Genomic DNA, 16,834 nt, shown 5'->3' on the forward strand with positions numbered 1-16,834 from the left:
CCGTACGCGGAAGCCGTCAAGCCATACAAATGATGAGACCAACAAGAGCTGTGAAGAGTCTGTCCGTCCCGTTCCCGTTCCAAGGTTGCAGGTTGGGTACGCAAAAGGCAATCGAGGGTCAAGGAGGGAGGTGCGCAAGTGCAAACAGGCGAGCGCTTTTGTACGACTGTACGTACGTACCTTTGAGCCTCGTGTTCTGTAGACTACGCTAGGCGCAACGAATCCGCGCATGATTTGACTGGTGGACCAAAGGTGTATTTTCGACTACTAGCTACTAAGCATTCCCATTCTATAGAGGTTGAAGAGAATTGTGATGGATGATAATTTTTTGGATTTAAACTCACTCAATCCTGTTTAATCAATATGGTAGATTCGGATTAAAACGAACAATACGTTAGTAGACACGTGCTTTTAGAGCAACTCATGTCAAACTCTAAGACCTTATTCGGTTGCGTCTGGATCAAAGGGTATTCAATCTCCTTCTATTCATTTTTTATTAGAAAGATATTTAATCCTCTCCAACCCTTTGATCTAGACATAACCAAACAAGTCTAAGAAACCCTTGTGATGACTGGATTTTTAGCAGCCTCACTTTTTTTATAGCTCCTCTAAGTCCTAGGTTTTGATTTTCTTCTCGACCAAACTTACGGCTTGTTTGTTTATATAATCCACCTATAAAATATATTATATAATCCCATTAGAGATGTTTGATTACATAAGTTATTAGTAGGTAAAAAGCTAAACGATAATCTAAAATAAGAACCTGATGATATATTTATGGATCATTATAATCTTATGATACTTTTGAAAATAAAAGTTTTTATATGGTACCTCAAAAGAGGTGTAACTTTAACAAATGATAACTTGGCTAGGAGGAATTAGCCTAATAATCTGACATGTTGCTTTTGTAGCACACTGTAGACAAAAATCACCTGTTTTTCAAGTGTACTTATGCGTCTTTTATTTGGCGTTTTGGTGCAGATAAGCGCAGGGTTGAGACTATCCCGGGATGCGAATGATTTGTTTAGGGACCGGCGAGGGTGATACCGGTCATATCACGTCGTTTACTATTAACTACAGCATCTGCAATTTGCTGGGCCATTTGATTAAGTAGGAATGATGTGATTTTAAAAAAAAATCTCCTAAATCTTGTTTGCAGGTAACCTTTTTGTTTACCCTCTAGATTATATAATCTAGATTAAATAAGTTAAGAGGTTAACAAGCAACACATATTATTAGGTGGATTATATAACCTAGATACCTAGATTATAATAATCCATAAGCAGATTATAAGGTGCGTATTTAATTTATAACCTAGATTATATAATTAACAAACAGGCCCGAAGAAACGATTGCGTAGAAAACGGTAACATAAAACCTGCTCTCGACGCAATGTAGACTGCAGAGACTATTCCACCCCGCTTCAGTCAAGACAGCTTGCGATGGCACGAAAAGGAACAAAAGGATTTGTCATATATACACTGCGGATCATCTTAAAATTCAACGATACTCAAATACAGTTGATGTAGTGTTGTAGACATCGAGCATAAACCAGCCAACGAAGGGATCAAGACATGACATGACTGCCAAATGGATCCATCCATGTGATCAATGAGAATGAGAACCAGGCTGTTTTCCCTTGTTCAGAAAGATTGTTAGACTTTAGAGACATGTTTGCCCTTTCAGTCAACAACGCTTACAGCAACATGAAATAAAATAGCATATATTATGCGTGACTACAAAGGCAATTGCTAGCAAGAGCAGTAGACGAAAGCACACCATGACTAGCACGGGCATGGTCATATGCATGAAATGTAAGTTATATGTCCTACGTAGAAGCTATAGAGGCATGGTCATCGCCGGCATTGATTCATCTGTTCACATTTAAAAAAAATAGCAATTCCTCCCTGCAATATTACTAGATGAGCAGCTCTTGTCTGGACTACAGGGAGCCAGAGAGGCGGTAGAGACTAGTTTTTTGCCTTCTTCAGTCAACAAAACTTACGATAGAGACGTCACAGTGACATAAAAAATAGTGATTCCTCCCTTCCAATATTACTATAGGAGATGTAGTCCACAACCAATGAGAGGATATGGCCCTGTGTACCCATTGATTTGGTCAGATGAGGTACTGGTGAGATCACAAAGCAAGTATTAGGTTTTATATGAGTGGTCAAGGTCAACTGGTCATCACGTGAAGCCAAACGAAGTGCCCAAGCCTATGCAGAGCACATAAGTGCATCAGAATCAAGATACCAACTTCAGTCAGTGCCAACGATAAAGTTCGAAACATTTTGGTTGCTTTAATTTTATTAGATGTAGGACGCACTATCCATAGGGATTTGATGTTCCATTCATCGGTTTTTTTTTCTTCCTTAAACGTGTAGAACAAAGCATGCTAACATGACAGAACCAAAGCCGCTCGGTCGCCTTCTGCTGGGCGACACGGGCGGCCGAAACCCTAGCGCCGCCGCCCCCTCCCTCCACTCCATCCCACCTCGCCGTCACCAGAGGGCGCCGCCGGATGTCCGCGCGGCCCCAAGGAAGGTGGCGACGCGGCGATTTTTCTCTGCTTTGGTCGCGTCTGCCCGGATCTAGTCGGGTTCTAGGAGGTGGCAACGGCGTGTGTGGGGCGGCGACCCTTCGCCGGCGCGGCTCAGCCTCGGCGGCATCATGGCGGCAGTGAGCGCGGCGTTCGTTTGGCACATCCGGGCGTTGCGGGTCCTGGCTGGGTGTCCGCGCAGCAGGGGGGCATGCGGCCGGCCGTGGGTCGCACGCGCGGAGAAGGTGTTGTCTGGCGCCCAAGGGTAGGGAGCGGCGCCGCGCGTGGAGGTCTGGAATCTGGTGCGCGTGGGGTTCGCGACCTCCGCGTGCCAGCCTTCGGAGGCGCCAGCAGGCTGGTCTCGGGCATGTGTCGGGGTGGTGTTCGGCGTGGTGCGTTGGTGGGCTGCGCGGTCGGCCGGATTGGCGGTGGCGGGACCTCCACTCGTCTGCGTCTACGATAAGGTGGTCGGCGTCCTGATCCGCGTTGGGTTGGTCGGATTCGCGGGCTGGCTGCCCGGATCTGGGGGGCTGGTCGCCTTCCGCCGCTCCTCCCTGTTGCTGGCTTGGGCGGGTGGCCTTGCGGCTGCTGTGGCCGTGGTGGCAGCGGCGGTGCCCGCGCGCTCGCGTGGCCGTAGCTGGTCTGCGGCGTCGGCACACACGCGTGCGGCTGGCCCGCTGTGGTGGTTGCGTGGCTTGCCTGTACTTGCCTTGGTCGGGGCGTTGGCCGTCGCCGGATCTGCGGCGCCTTCTGCAGGGGCGGCTAGCTCCGTGCGTTGGGGCGTGTGGTGGGAGGGCCTCTAGCGAAAGCCATGCCCGCTTGCGGGCGGACAGCGGTGACGCCCGCGGGCGCCACCCCTACTCTATTGAGGGTGCTGTCCTTGGACCTCTCACCACAATGCGGGAACCCTCGCCTCGGCCTTCTTGGGGTCTTTCGCTGGTGCTCGTCCGACGTTGGGGCTCTGAAGGTTGGGGCTGCTGGGTTGGTGGGTCGGCGGACGACAGGAGGTCTTCGGAGCAAACTTTGCTTGGTTGGTACCAGGCGGGCGGCGACGACTTTTCGATGTCGTTTCTCCTTCTTGAAGGCGCGGCCCAGAAGACCTCTAGTTTATGTGTTCGTCGGCGTTGTGGAGGCTCTTTGTCACTCCGCTTGGCTCGGTGGTGTCGGGGCCATTGTCGCTTTTGGCGTCTGCTTGCTCCCGGAGTTCGGCGTTGTGGATCTTTGCTCGTGGCGAAGAATCGGAGCTGCCTCGTGTGGGGTGTGCGAGGCTTGGCAACGATGACGCGCCGTGATCTTATTTCTTGCGTCGGTGTCTGGATTTAGGCGTCGTTGAGTTGCTTTGGCAGTGTGCGGCTCGTCTTGGGGAGTCGGAGCTGCTCGTCCCTTGTGTTTGAGCTTGGCAATGATGACTATAGATGTGTTTGTGTGTGTGAGGCTGTCGTTGTCTAGGTGGTTTGTTAAGGCCTTCGCCGGTTTTTCTACGGTGCCCCCTGTGTAGGTTTTGGGTCCGGTTTTCCTTAAAACTGGATCAATTCTATTCTTCTTAATTGAGAGGCAGAGCTCCTGCCATTATGTTCAAAAAAAAAAAAGCATGCTAACATATAATGTGGTAGGTGCTGCATTCCTCACTTGTGCAAGCAAAATCTAGTTACAGTTCTGTCAATATTTAACTTGCCAGAAGAAACAATAATTTGGTGAGCTGGAAACCTTATAATTGCACTCTTGGTGTTATACATATCCGCAGTGCACCCATGTTTCATGAATACTGAAACATATAAAAGGTCTGTTTTGTTTGTCGTGATTCTTCAGATTTAAGGCGTGTGTACAATTCTTCCAAATTGCTTTTAATTCTTGAAGAAAAAAGTTATGCGCAAGTAAGCATTTCGCCACCCCCCCCCCCCAAAGAAAAAAAATCAATCAGCAAGGCATCCATTGGTGGATACTTCTTTTCCAACCTTGGCCCAAAAAATTGCTTACTCTATCAAATCTTGGCCATTGCAATTGTGATACGCAAACAGTTGACTAAGGCTTGTTTGTTTCAGTTTATAGATTATATAATTTAGATTATAATCTAAACTATATAATCCAGATTATAATCTATATGTAGCTGTTTGATAGTTTAGATTATACAAATGTACATTATTCAGAAAGACAACAGTACCCTTGTTTGTTTATTTGAGACGAGAAAAAAAGGATGATATATATTGTAATTTCTATATATTTACATAATCATGGTTAGTGGGTTTTTTGCTAAAAATAATATCAAATAAGCTACTCTTAAATAGATTATGAGATTATCATAACCTAAGCTTTAAATTTAAATTATATAATATGAATCCATAATTTAGGTGTTTGTTTACTTATATAATCCGAAACAAACAAGACCTAAGACTCAGAGAAGAATAAAATATTCCAGGAAGAAGAACAGAGGAACATACAAGTGCTCTGCAGCTGGGCGTTTTGAGTTCAAGGGGGTTTAGAGTTTAAGACATTTAAAAAATAAAATAATTTTGGCCAACCTCTAGTAGAAACTTACAAGTGCTCCGCAACTGAAATTTTGTTAACCGAAATTGCTTGGAAGGACATAGCGTTCGGCAAGAGAAGATAGGGTTCATAATTTGATACGATATTTCATACTTTTGGAATTCGAACTAAACAGCCCCATTCCATCAAGGTACAGAGCTACAGCTAGTATACATCACATGACGATTTGGATATATTCCTCGAACCCAAGTTCGACGGGCGACGGCCTGACAAAGTCACAACAGGTCCGACAATAGAGTACGCAGTCACCTCAAATTCTCAGTTCTGCCTATGGGCGATATAGTTGGCCAGATGCAACAGAGGCGCTGCCTTCTCCTTGTCGAAGCAAGCAAGCTGCTCTACGGCATCAGAGAGCAACTCCTCCGCGAACTCCCGCGACTTTTCTAGCCCCAGCAGCTTCGGGTACGTCGTTTTGTCGCTTGCCAGGTCCTTCCCCGCCGTCTTGCCGAGCTCCTCTGACGACTTGGTGACATCGAGTATGTCGTCGACCACCTGGAACAGCAGCCCGATCGACCTCGCGTACTTCCGCAGCCTCTCGATCTGCTCGTCCGTGCCGCCTCCGATGATCGCCCCAATCACCACCGAGGCCTCGAGCAATGCGGCGGTCTTGTGGAGGTGGATGTACTCGAGGCGTTCGAGGGGCACCGTCTCTGATGTGCCCGTCATCTCGAGATCGACAACCTGGAGAGGGCATGTGGAGCATTTTTTCAGCTGATTTGAGAGCTAGTGCTAGTGATTTTCAATTTATAATTCCAGTGAGTGCAGACAATTTGAGCATCGACCGCGTCGCCGTTAGGAAGATGCTCCATATAAAATAAAGAATGCCAGGATAAGCAATTGTCCGGTTTTTTTTTTACTTGATTGGCTGAATGGCGGAAACAAAAGTAAATATAATCTGAAAAAAAAACGGGGGGAGACCTGGCCGGCGACGAGTCCCTCGGATCCGATGCAGCGCGCGAGCTCCCCAATGGCTCGGACGACGCGGGCGGGGTGCTTCTCCGGGTCCACGTCCGGAGGGTAGGACCCGACGCTGGCCATGTGGTGGAAGGAGAGCGAGAGCAGCGCGTCCCCGGCGAGGACGGCGATGGGCTCGCCGTAGACGACGTGGCAGGTGGGCTTGCCGCGGCGGAGGTCGTCGTCGTCCATGCAGGGGAGGTCGTCGTGGACGAGCGACATGGTGTGCACCATCTCGACGGCCGCCGCGGCCGGCATGGCCCAGGGCTCCGGCCCGCCCACCACGGCGCACGCGGCCAGGCACAGCGCGGGGCGCACGCGCTTCCCGCCCGCCAGCAGCGCGTAACGCATCGCGTCGTGCAGCGCCGCGGGGGGCTCCCCGGCGGGGACGGCCGCGTCCAGGGCCCGGTTCACCGCGACCGCGCGCTCCCCCATGTACGCCTTGAAGTCGAACTCCGTGGTCGCCGCCGACGCGGCGGCCGCCGTGGCCACGATGGCGGAGAAGCGGCGGCGACCGTGCTGGTGGTGCGCCGCGATGGCGACGGAGGAGGAGGGGGAGGGCGCCCCCGCGGCGGCGGCGAACGGGAGTGGGGAGAAGTGGACGCGCGAGGCGGCCAGCGGGTGGAAGTGGAACGACATGGCCATGGGTGGCGAGTTGGGGGGGACGGCGTCGCTGGAGATTGGGGGAGGGCCCCGACAGGTTACGGCCTCCTTATCTTTGAGGTGAAAGGATGCTTTGGCGCTGGGCGCGTCAGTGCAGCAGGGGAGGAAGTGGAGTGGCCGCCCGGGCGGTGGTGGTGCTTGCTGCTCGGTGTGGTGTTGGCACGACCGCACAGCACCTTTTTAAGGAGCAGGAGCGGGCGTGACATGTCTCGCTTTCCTTTCCATCTACACGGACACCGTCACAGCAATTCAAATACTGTATTTAAATGATGGCTGTTTCCCCTACATTAGCTGATCAGCAGTTCCATTTCAAGTTAAAACGGATCCGTTGCATGCTACTCTGAATTGTCTGTCATTAGGAACCAATAAACCGTCGAGTAAAACCTGCAATAAATGTGAAACTTTCTGTCAGTCTAAATGTGTGCGTTAGGGTGGGGGTGTTTCAAAGCAAAGTGAATGCAGAACTTTCACGCATCCTGAAAAATTACTCCACGATATAGAAACAGCCGCGCAACTTTACCCCAATCCAAATGGAGATATGTGCTGTGGTTATTGATTATTTTAGAGGTGTTTGAATGTAATAGAATTAATAGTTAGTGGCTAAAATTAGTTGATACATATAAACACTATAGCTAATAGTTTATCTATTTTTATAAATTAGTTAATATTTAGGTAGTTATCTGTTAGCTAGTTAATTTCGCTAACAATTTTTAGCCAATTAATTATTAGTTTTAGTGCATTCAAACACCACCTTAGTTAAACTGAAAATAAGGGGGTGTTTAGTTTCGAGTGACTAATTTTTAGTCGCTACATTTTATTCCATTTTAGATTCTAAATTGCTAAATTTTAGTTTCTGTATTTGGTAATTTGGATATTAAAATAAAATAAAACGGATGGACTATAGTTCCTAGAAACAAAACACCCTCTAAACCACATACTCCCTCCGTTTTTTTAGTTGTCGCTGGATAGTTCAATTTTGCACTATCCAGCGACAACTAAAACGAAACGAAGGGAGTACAACATAGTGCACTCACAGTTATAGCCTTAACCATGATTTATTTTTGTTAGCCCGAGCACGGTTGTGAAGGCCACGACCAATTTGGAATAACACTGTCATATATGCATTATCAGTTTATGCATAGCACATATGACATATGTCACCATGCCCTTTTCAAATCAAAACGCTAGAAAAATGCGGGGAAAAAACTTGTGGAACATAATAAACCCAAGAGATATTTGGAATGGAACATGCATGGATATTGTGAAGTTTGTTTGCCTCTAGGGCCAAAAGCCAACAAACTGATGTCCAAAAAACTTGGAGTTTTTCATGAGGAAAGGAGCAAAATAAAATTTATTTTTGCAAATCAAGCTGATCGCAACCTGCCCATATCTGCTTGGACCTTTTTTTGCACACACATGAAGTGTGAAAACTCTAGAGTTCAGGTGTTGAAAAGGAAGGTCGAGAAGGCAAATCAAAGATCATGTAATCAAACTCATATAAGATTCCATTATCGGAAAGAATCCTATTCAGTACCTCATCAGTTGTGTTGGAGATATGATATGACCAAACGTTTCTGAACATGCAGCCAGAGAAAGGTAAGACACTTGCTGGGTCAGGAAGGACAGGTTTAACTTTGTATATGCATGCAGACAATCGTTTTTTAGCGGAATACTGCATCAAGTTTTATGAACCTGTAATTCATGAAATGGAGGGAAGACAGTACATACATGTTTTTGGAGATAGAACAGAATGGCATTTTCAATGTGCAATACAATCAGAGTTTAGGTTCTGGTGACAAACGTCCAGAGAGACCGTGAGTACAGTAAAAAAAATCTGCTACTGTCTTTAGATAGAGCAGTAACATATGTTTGCATAAATCATGAAAGTACATATCAACAAACAACTATAAGCACTGCCCAATCTGGTGAAGTATTGTATGGATAATGACATAATGTGTAGTGAGTGTTCGTCAGGCAATGAAAAATGCTTGATCGCATCAGAGACCATATCTTGTTCAAAGGTAAGTATATTATTAGACATGGAGTATAATGAGCTCATTAAGAATATTTTCAATCTCGTCCATCTATAAAATCGTCCCTCGCTCACCACAAGCGTTAAGGATCAAGATGCAGACATAGCTCAACCAAGCACTCTAGGAGTTGATCTGCATGCATGTCTCGCTTTTTAAGGAGCGGGCGTGACATGTCTCGCTTTCCATCTACACGGACAGGGTCACAGCAATTCAAATACTGTTACGGCCCATTTAGGTCCCTTCATTCTAGAGGAATTGAAATTCAGTCAATAAAATAACTTATTTAGTTTAGAATTTGACATTCCACCGCTTTCCAAAGTTCAGATATAAGCCTATATCAAATTTATGAAGTGGAGGATGAGAAATGATTTTATATATTAGTAGAATTTGTTTCTACTCTGTAACTTACGTGACACTCTTTGTCTCACTTTTCTACAGTAAAAATGTAGCACATAAATATCTCTGGCATCTTGCTAATAATAGTATACAAATTTATTTTACATAAAATGGAATTAGCTTAATTGATATATGCCTAAATTACTATTATTAGAATGAAATTCAATTCCAATGATTCAAACGGGGCGTTACTGTATTTAAATGATGGCTGTTTCCCCATACATTAGCTGATCAGCAGTTCCATTTCAAGTTAAAACGGATCCGTTGCATGCTACTCTGAACTGTCTGTCATTAGGAACCAATGAACCGTCGAGTAAAACCTGCAATAAATGTGAAACTTTCTGTCAGTCTAAATGTGTGCGTTTGGGTGGGGGTGTTTCAAAGCGGAGTGAATGCAGAACTTTCACGCATCCTGAAAAATTACTCCACGATATAAAAACAGCCGCGCAACTTTACCCCAATCCAAATGGAGATATGTGCTGTGGTTATTGATTATTTTAGAGGTGTTTGAATGTAATAGAATTAATAGTTAGTGGCTAAAATTAGTTGATACATATAAACACTATAGCTAATAGTTTATCTATTTTTGTAAATTAGTTAATATTTAGGTAGTTATCTGTTAGCTAGTTAATTTCGCTAACAATTTTTAGCCAATTAATTATTAGTTTTAGTGCATTCAAACACCACCTTAGTTAAACTGAAAATAAGGGGGTGTTTAGTTTCGAGTGACTAATTTTTAGTCGCTACATTTTATTCCATTTTAGATTCTAAATTGCTAAATTTTAGTTTCTGTATTTGGTATTTTAGATATTAAAATAAAATAAAACGGATGGACTATAGTTCCTAGAAACAAAACACCCTCTAAACCACATACTCCCTCCGTTTTTTTAGTTGTCGCTGGATAGTTCAATTTTGCACTATCCAGCGACAACTAAAACGAAACGAAGGGAGTACAACATAGTGCACTCACAGTTATAGCCTTAACCATGATTTATTTTTGTTAGCCCGAGCACGGTTGTGAAGGCCACGACCAATTTGGAATAACACTGTCATATATGCATTATCAGTTTATGCATAGCACATATGACATATGTCACCATGCCCTTTTCAAATCAAAACGCTAGAAAAATGCGGGGAAAAAACTTGTGGAATATAATAAACCCAAGAGATATTTGGAATGGAACATGCATGGATATTGTGAAGTTTGTTTGCCTCTAGGGCCAAAAGCCAACAAACTGATGTCCAAAAAACTGGGAGTTTTTCATGAGGAAAGGAGCAAAATAAAATTTATTTTTGCAAATCAAGCTGATCGCAACCTGCCCATATCTGCTTGGACCTTTTTTTGCACACACATGAAGTGTGAAAACTCTAGAGTTCAGGTGTTGAAAAGGAAGGTCGAGAAGGCAAATCAAAGATCATGTAATCAAACTCATATAAGATTCCATTATCGGAAAGAATCCTATTCAGTACCTCATCAGTTGTGTTGGAGATATGATATGACCAAACGTTTCTGAACATGCAGCCAGAGAAAGGTAAGACACTTGCTGGGTCAGGAAGGACAGGTTTAACTTTGTATATGCATGCAGACAATCGTTTTTTAGCGGAATACTGCATCAAGTTTTATGAACCTGTAATTCATGAAATGGAGGGAAGACAGTACATACATGTTTTTGGAGATAGAACAGAATGGCATTTTCAATGTGCAATACAATCAGAGTTTAGGTTCTGGTGACAAACGTCCAGAGAGACCGTGAGTACAGTAAAAAAATCTGCTACTGTCTTTAGATAGAGCAGTAACATATGTTTGCATAAATCATGAAAGTACATATCAACAAACAACTATAAGCACTGCCCAATCTGGTGAAGTATTGTATGGATAATGACATAATGTGTAGTGAGTGTTCGTCAGGCAATGAAAAATGCTTGATCGCATCAGAGACCATATCTTGTTCAAAGGTAAGTATATTATTAGACATGGAGTATAATGAGCTCATTAAGAATATTGTCAATCTCGTCCATCTATAAAATCGTCCCTCGCTCACCACAAGCGTTACGGATCAAGATGCAAACATAGCTCAACCAAGCATTCTAGGAGTTGATCTGCATGCATGTCTCGCTTTTTAAGGAGCGGGCGTGACATGTCTCGCTTTCCATCTACACGGACAGGGTCACAGCTAGGGGTGTAATCGGATCGAATACGGATGAATATCAATGAAATCATATTTGTTTTCATATTTTTAGTCGAATTCGAATTCGAATACGGATAGCTTCGAATACGAATACAAATACGGATGTTCTCGAATACAAATACGAATAGTCGTGGATCGAATACGGAGCTAATCGGACACGGATAGCGTCGGTAACGAATATTTTTGTCGGATATCGTGTAAGACACCATTCCACACATATCATAGTTGTAATCATTTAGCCCCTCCTTTAGTCCAACTATTTTTGAGGATTATATGTGCACATATGCTACACCTCCATAAAAATCCATGAATTTCTAAGGCTATTTTGAGTATTATTAATTTCTTTATGTAGAAAATCATTAAAATACAATTAAATTTATAAAATATTGATAACTATGATATGTGGTTTCATGTGTTATTATGATATATGGTTTCACTTATCATTATGGTGGTTTCACATGTAATCATTACGGGTTTCATAAATAAGTGGAAATGAAATAAAATAATTGATGACATCTTGTGGTTTTTATGGTTCAAACATTTTTGAGGATGTTATATGGACATATGTTACTCATACGCCAAATTTCGTGAATTTCTGAGACTATTTGTATATTATTAATTTCTTTTTGCAGAAAATCATCAAAATGCATTTAAATCCATAAAATATTATAGTATCGACCAAAAATTGCAAATAAGTTATCAAGACTAATAAACATTCCATAAGAAGATAATCTCAAGTCCCTACATGAAAATGAGAAAGTGAAGTAAAAGTTATGTTGAAACTTGGATACTTAAGCTGATTTCACGTGTAACTCACACAACAAGTGTAAGAAAATGAAAAGAATCACTGGCATCTTATGGACTTTATGGCCCAAACATTTTTTAGAATTTTATGTAGACAAATGTTAACCCACCGTCAAATTTTATGAATTTCTAAGGCTATTTGTGTATTATTAATTTCTTTCTACAAAAAATCATCAAAATGTAATTAAAATCATAAAATAATCTAGTGTCTACCAAAAACTGCAAATAAGTTACTAGGACCAATAAACATTCTATTAAAGATAATATGAAGTACCTATGTGAATATGATAAAGTGAGGTATTGATTATGTTAAAATTTGGATAGTTAAGGTGATATCACATGTAACTCACATAACAAGTGAAAGTGATTTGAAAGAAATGTTGGCAATCTTTAGATTTTATGGCCCAAACATTTTTGAGGATGCTATATGGGCATATATTGCTCCTCCGTCAAATTTCATGATTTTTTGAGACTATTTGTGTATTATTATAATTTTTCTACAGAAAATTATCAAAATACATTTAAATTCATAAAATATTCCACTATTGACCGAAAATTGCAAATATTTTACCAGGAACAATAAACATTATATAAGAACATAACCTCAAATCCTGATATGAAAATGATAAAGTGAAGTATTGATTATGTTGAAACTTGGATATTTAGGGTGATTTCACATGTAACTATCCGAATATCTGAAATCTGAAATCTGGTAAGATATCTGGGTAGATGTCCGGATATCCGAAATATGAAATCCGGATAGTTATCCGAGAAGATATCTGGATATCCGAAATCCGACGGATATCAGTCATACCATATCCGTATCCGATATCCGAACTGTAGTATCCGAATTCGAATCCGAAATCCGAAAATTCTGCGGATATCCGAAAAAACCTATTCAACCGAATAATTAGCCTCTTCGGACGGTCGGATGGTCGGATAATATCCGTACCGTTTACACCCCTAGTCACAGCAATTCAAATACTGTTACGGCCCATTTAGGTCTCTTCATTCTAGAGGAATTGAAATTCAGTCAATAAAATAACTTATTTAGTTTAGAATTTGACATTCCACCGCTTTCCAAAGTTCAGATATAAGCCTATATCAAATTTATGAAGTGGAGGATGAGAAATGATTTTATATATTAGTAGAATTTGTTTCTACTCTGTAACTTACGTGACACTCTTTGTCTCACTTTTCTACAGTAAAAATGTAGCACATAAATATCTCTGGCATCTTGCTAATAATAGTATACAAATTTATTTTACATAAAATGGAATTAGCTTAATTGATATATGCCTAAATTACTATTATTAGAATGAAATTCAATTCCAATGATTCAAACGGGGCGTTACTGTATTTAAATGATGGCTGTTTCCCCATACATTAGCTGATCAGCAGTTCCATTTCAAGTTAAAACGGATCCGTTGCATGCTACTCTGAACTGTCTGTCATTAGGAACCAATGAACCGTCGAGTAAAACCTGCAATAAATGTGAAACTTTCTGTCAGTCTAAATGTGTGCGTTTGGGTGGGGGTGTTTCAAAGCGGAGTGAATGCAGAACTTTCACGCATCCTGAAAAATTACTCCACGATATAAAAACAGCCGCGCAACTTTACCCCAATCCAAATGGAGATATGTGCTGTGGTTATTGATTATTTTAGAGGTGTTTGAATGTAATAGAATTAATAGTTAGTGGCTAAAATTAGTTGATACATATAAACACTCTAGCTAATAGTTTAGCTATTTTTTGTAAATTAATTAATATTTAGGTAGTTATTTGTTAGCTAGTTAATTTCGCTAACAATTTTTAGCCAATTAATTATTAGTTCTAGTGTATTTAAACACCACCTTAGTTAAACTGGAAATAAGAGGGTGTTTAGTTTCGAGTGACTAATTTTTAGTCGCTATATTTTATTCCATTTTAGATTCTAAATTGCTAAATTTTAGTTTCCGTATTTAATAATTTAGAGATTAAAATGAAATAAATCGGATGGACTATACTTCCTAGAAACCAAACACCCCCTAAACCACATACAACATAGTGCACTCACCGAGTCAGTCATAGCCTTAACCATGATTTTTTTGTTAGCCCGAGAGCACGGTTTTGAAGGCCACGACCAATTTGGACTAACACTGTCATATATGCATTATCAGTTTATGCATAGCACATATGTCATCATGCCCTTTTCAAATCAAACACTAGAAAAATTGTGGGGAAAAAAACTTGTGGAACATAATAAACCCAAGAGATATTTGGAATGGAACATGCATGGAACATTGTGAAGTTTGTTTGCCTCTAGGGCCAAAAGCCAACAAACGTTTCTGAACATGCAGCCAGAGAAAGGTAAGAGTTTGCTGGGTCAGGAAGGACAGGTTTAACTTTGTATATGCATGCAGACAATCGTTTTTTTAGCGGAATAGTGCATCAAGTTTTATGAACCTGTAATTCATGAAATGGAGGGAAGACAGTACATACATGTTTTTGGAGATAGAACAGAATGGCATTTTCAATGTGCAATACAATCAGAGTTTAGGTTCTGGTGACAAACGTCCAGAGAGACCGTGAGTACAGTAAAAAAATCTGCTACTGTCTTTAGATAGAGTAGTAACATATGTTTGCATAAATCATGAAAGTACATATCAACAAACAACTATAAGCACTGTCCAATCTGGTGAAGTATTGTATGGATAATGACATAATGTGTAGTGAGTGTTCGTCAGGCAATGAAAAATGCTTGATCGCATCAGAGACCATATCTTGTTCAAAGGTAAGTATATTATTAGACATGGAGTATAATGAGCTCATTAAGAATATTGTCAATCTCGTCCATCTATAAAATCGTCCCTCGCTCACCACAAGCGTTACGGATCAAGATGCAGACATAGCTCAACCAAGCACTCTAGGAGTTGATCTGCATGCATGTCTCGCTTTTTAAGGAGCGGGCGTGACATGTCTCGCTTTCCATCTACACGGACAGGGTCACAACAATTCAAATACTGTTACGGCCCATTTAGGTCCCTTCATTCTAGAGGAATTGAAATTCAGTCAATAAAATAACTTATTTAGTTTAGAATTTGACATTCCACCGCTTTCCAAAGTTCAGATATAAGCCTATATCAAATTTATGAGGTGGAGGATGAGAAATGATTTTATATATTAGTAGAATTTGTTTCTACTCTGTAACTTACGTGACACTCTTTGTCTCACTTTTCTACAGTAAAAATGTAGCACATAAATATCTCTGACATCTTGCTAATAATAGTATACAAATTTATTTTACATAAAATGGAATTAGCTTAATTGATATATGCCTAAATTACTATTATTAGAATGAAATTCAATTCCAATAATTCAAACGGGGCGTTACTGTATTTAAATGATGGCTGTTTCCCCATACATTAGCTGATCAGCAGTTCCATTTCAAGTTAAAACGGATCCGTTGCATGCTACTCTGAACTGTCTGTCATTAGGAACCAATGAACCGTCGAGTAAAACCTGCAATAAATGTGAAACTTTCTGTCAGTCTAAATGTGTGCGTTTGGGTGGGGGTGTTTCAAAGCGGAGTGAATGCAGAACTTTCACGCATCCTGAAAAATTACTCCACGATATAAAAACAGCCGCGCAACTTTACCCCAATCCAAATGGAGATATGTGCTGTGGTTATTGATTATTTTAGAGGTGTTTGAATGTAATAGAATTAATAGTTAGTGGCTAAAATTAGTTGATACATATAAACACTATAGCTAATAGTTTATCTATTTTTATAAATTAGTTAATATTTAGGTAGTTATCTATTAGCTAGTTAATTTCGCTAACAATTTTTAGCCAATTAATTATTAGTTTTAGTGCATTCAAACACCACCTTAGTTAAACTGAAAATAAGGGGGTGTTTATTTTCGAGTGACTAATTTTTAGTCGCTACATTTTATTCCATTTTAGATTCTAAATTGCTAAATTTTAGTTTCTGTATTTGGTAATTTAGATATTAAAATAAAATAAAACGGATGGACTATAGTTCCTAGAAACAAAACACCCTCTAAACCACATACTCCCTCCGTTTTTTTTAGTTGTCGCTGGATAGTTCAATTTTGCACTATCCAGCGACAACTAAAACGAAACGAAGGGAGTACAACATAGTGCACTCACAGTTATAGCCTTAACCATGATTTATTTTTGTTAGCCCGAGCACGGTTGTGAAGGCCACGACCAATTTGGAATAACACTGTCATATATGCATTATCAGTTTATGCATAGCACATATGACATATGTCACCATGCCCTTTTCAAATCAAAACGCTAGAAAAATGCGGGGAAAAAACTTGTGGAACATAATAAACCCAAGAGATATTTGGAATGGAACATGCATGGATATTGTGAAGTTTGTTTGCCTCTAGGGCCAAAAGCCAACAAACTGATGTCCAAAAAACTGGGAGTTTTTCATGAGGAAAGGAGCAAAATAAAATTTATTTTTGCAAATCAAGCTGATCGCAACCTGCCCATATCTGCTTGGACCTTTTTTTGCACACACATGAAGTGTGAAAACTCTAGAGTTCAGGTGTTGAAAAGGAAGGTCGAGAAGGCAAATCAAAGATCATGTAATCAAACTCATATAAGATTCCATTATCAGAAAGAATCCTATTCAGTACCTCATCAGTTGTGTTGGAGATATGATATGACCAAACGTTTCTGAACATGCAGCCAGAGA

The 16,834-nt window shown here is 41.2% G+C and overlaps 2 protein-coding genes across 2 annotated transcripts; one reads left to right on the plus strand and one right to left on the minus strand.

The window, feature by feature from the left end:
• Positions 1–2,432: 2,432 nt before the first annotated feature.
• On the plus strand, positions 2,433–4,119 carry LOC100382421 (uncharacterized). The gene has a single exon (NM_001175164.1). It carries the CDS (start codon positions 3,354–3,356, stop codon positions 3,822–3,824), a length of 471 nt encoding a protein of 156 aa, NP_001168635.1. The 5' UTR covers positions 2,433–3,353; the 3' UTR covers positions 3,825–4,119.
• A 1,225-nt stretch (positions 4,120–5,344) lies between these two features.
• On the minus strand, positions 5,345–6,685 carry LOC100502523 (putative geranylgeranyl pyrophosphate synthase 1). The gene is made up of 2 exons (NM_001197001.1): positions 6,005–6,685; positions 5,345–5,767 (listed from the first exon to the last, which is right to left on the minus strand). Exons 1-2 carry the CDS (start codon positions 6,683–6,685, stop codon positions 5,345–5,347), a joined length of 1,104 nt encoding a protein of 367 aa, NP_001183930.1.
• Positions 6,686–16,834: the final 10,149 nt, after the last annotated feature.

The sequence above is a fragment of the Zea mays genome, chromosome 2 (genome assembly GCF_902167145.1).
Source record: "Zea mays cultivar B73 chromosome 2, Zm-B73-REFERENCE-NAM-5.0, whole genome shotgun sequence".
Lineage (NCBI taxonomy): Eukaryota > Viridiplantae > Streptophyta > Magnoliopsida > Poales > Poaceae > Zea > Zea mays.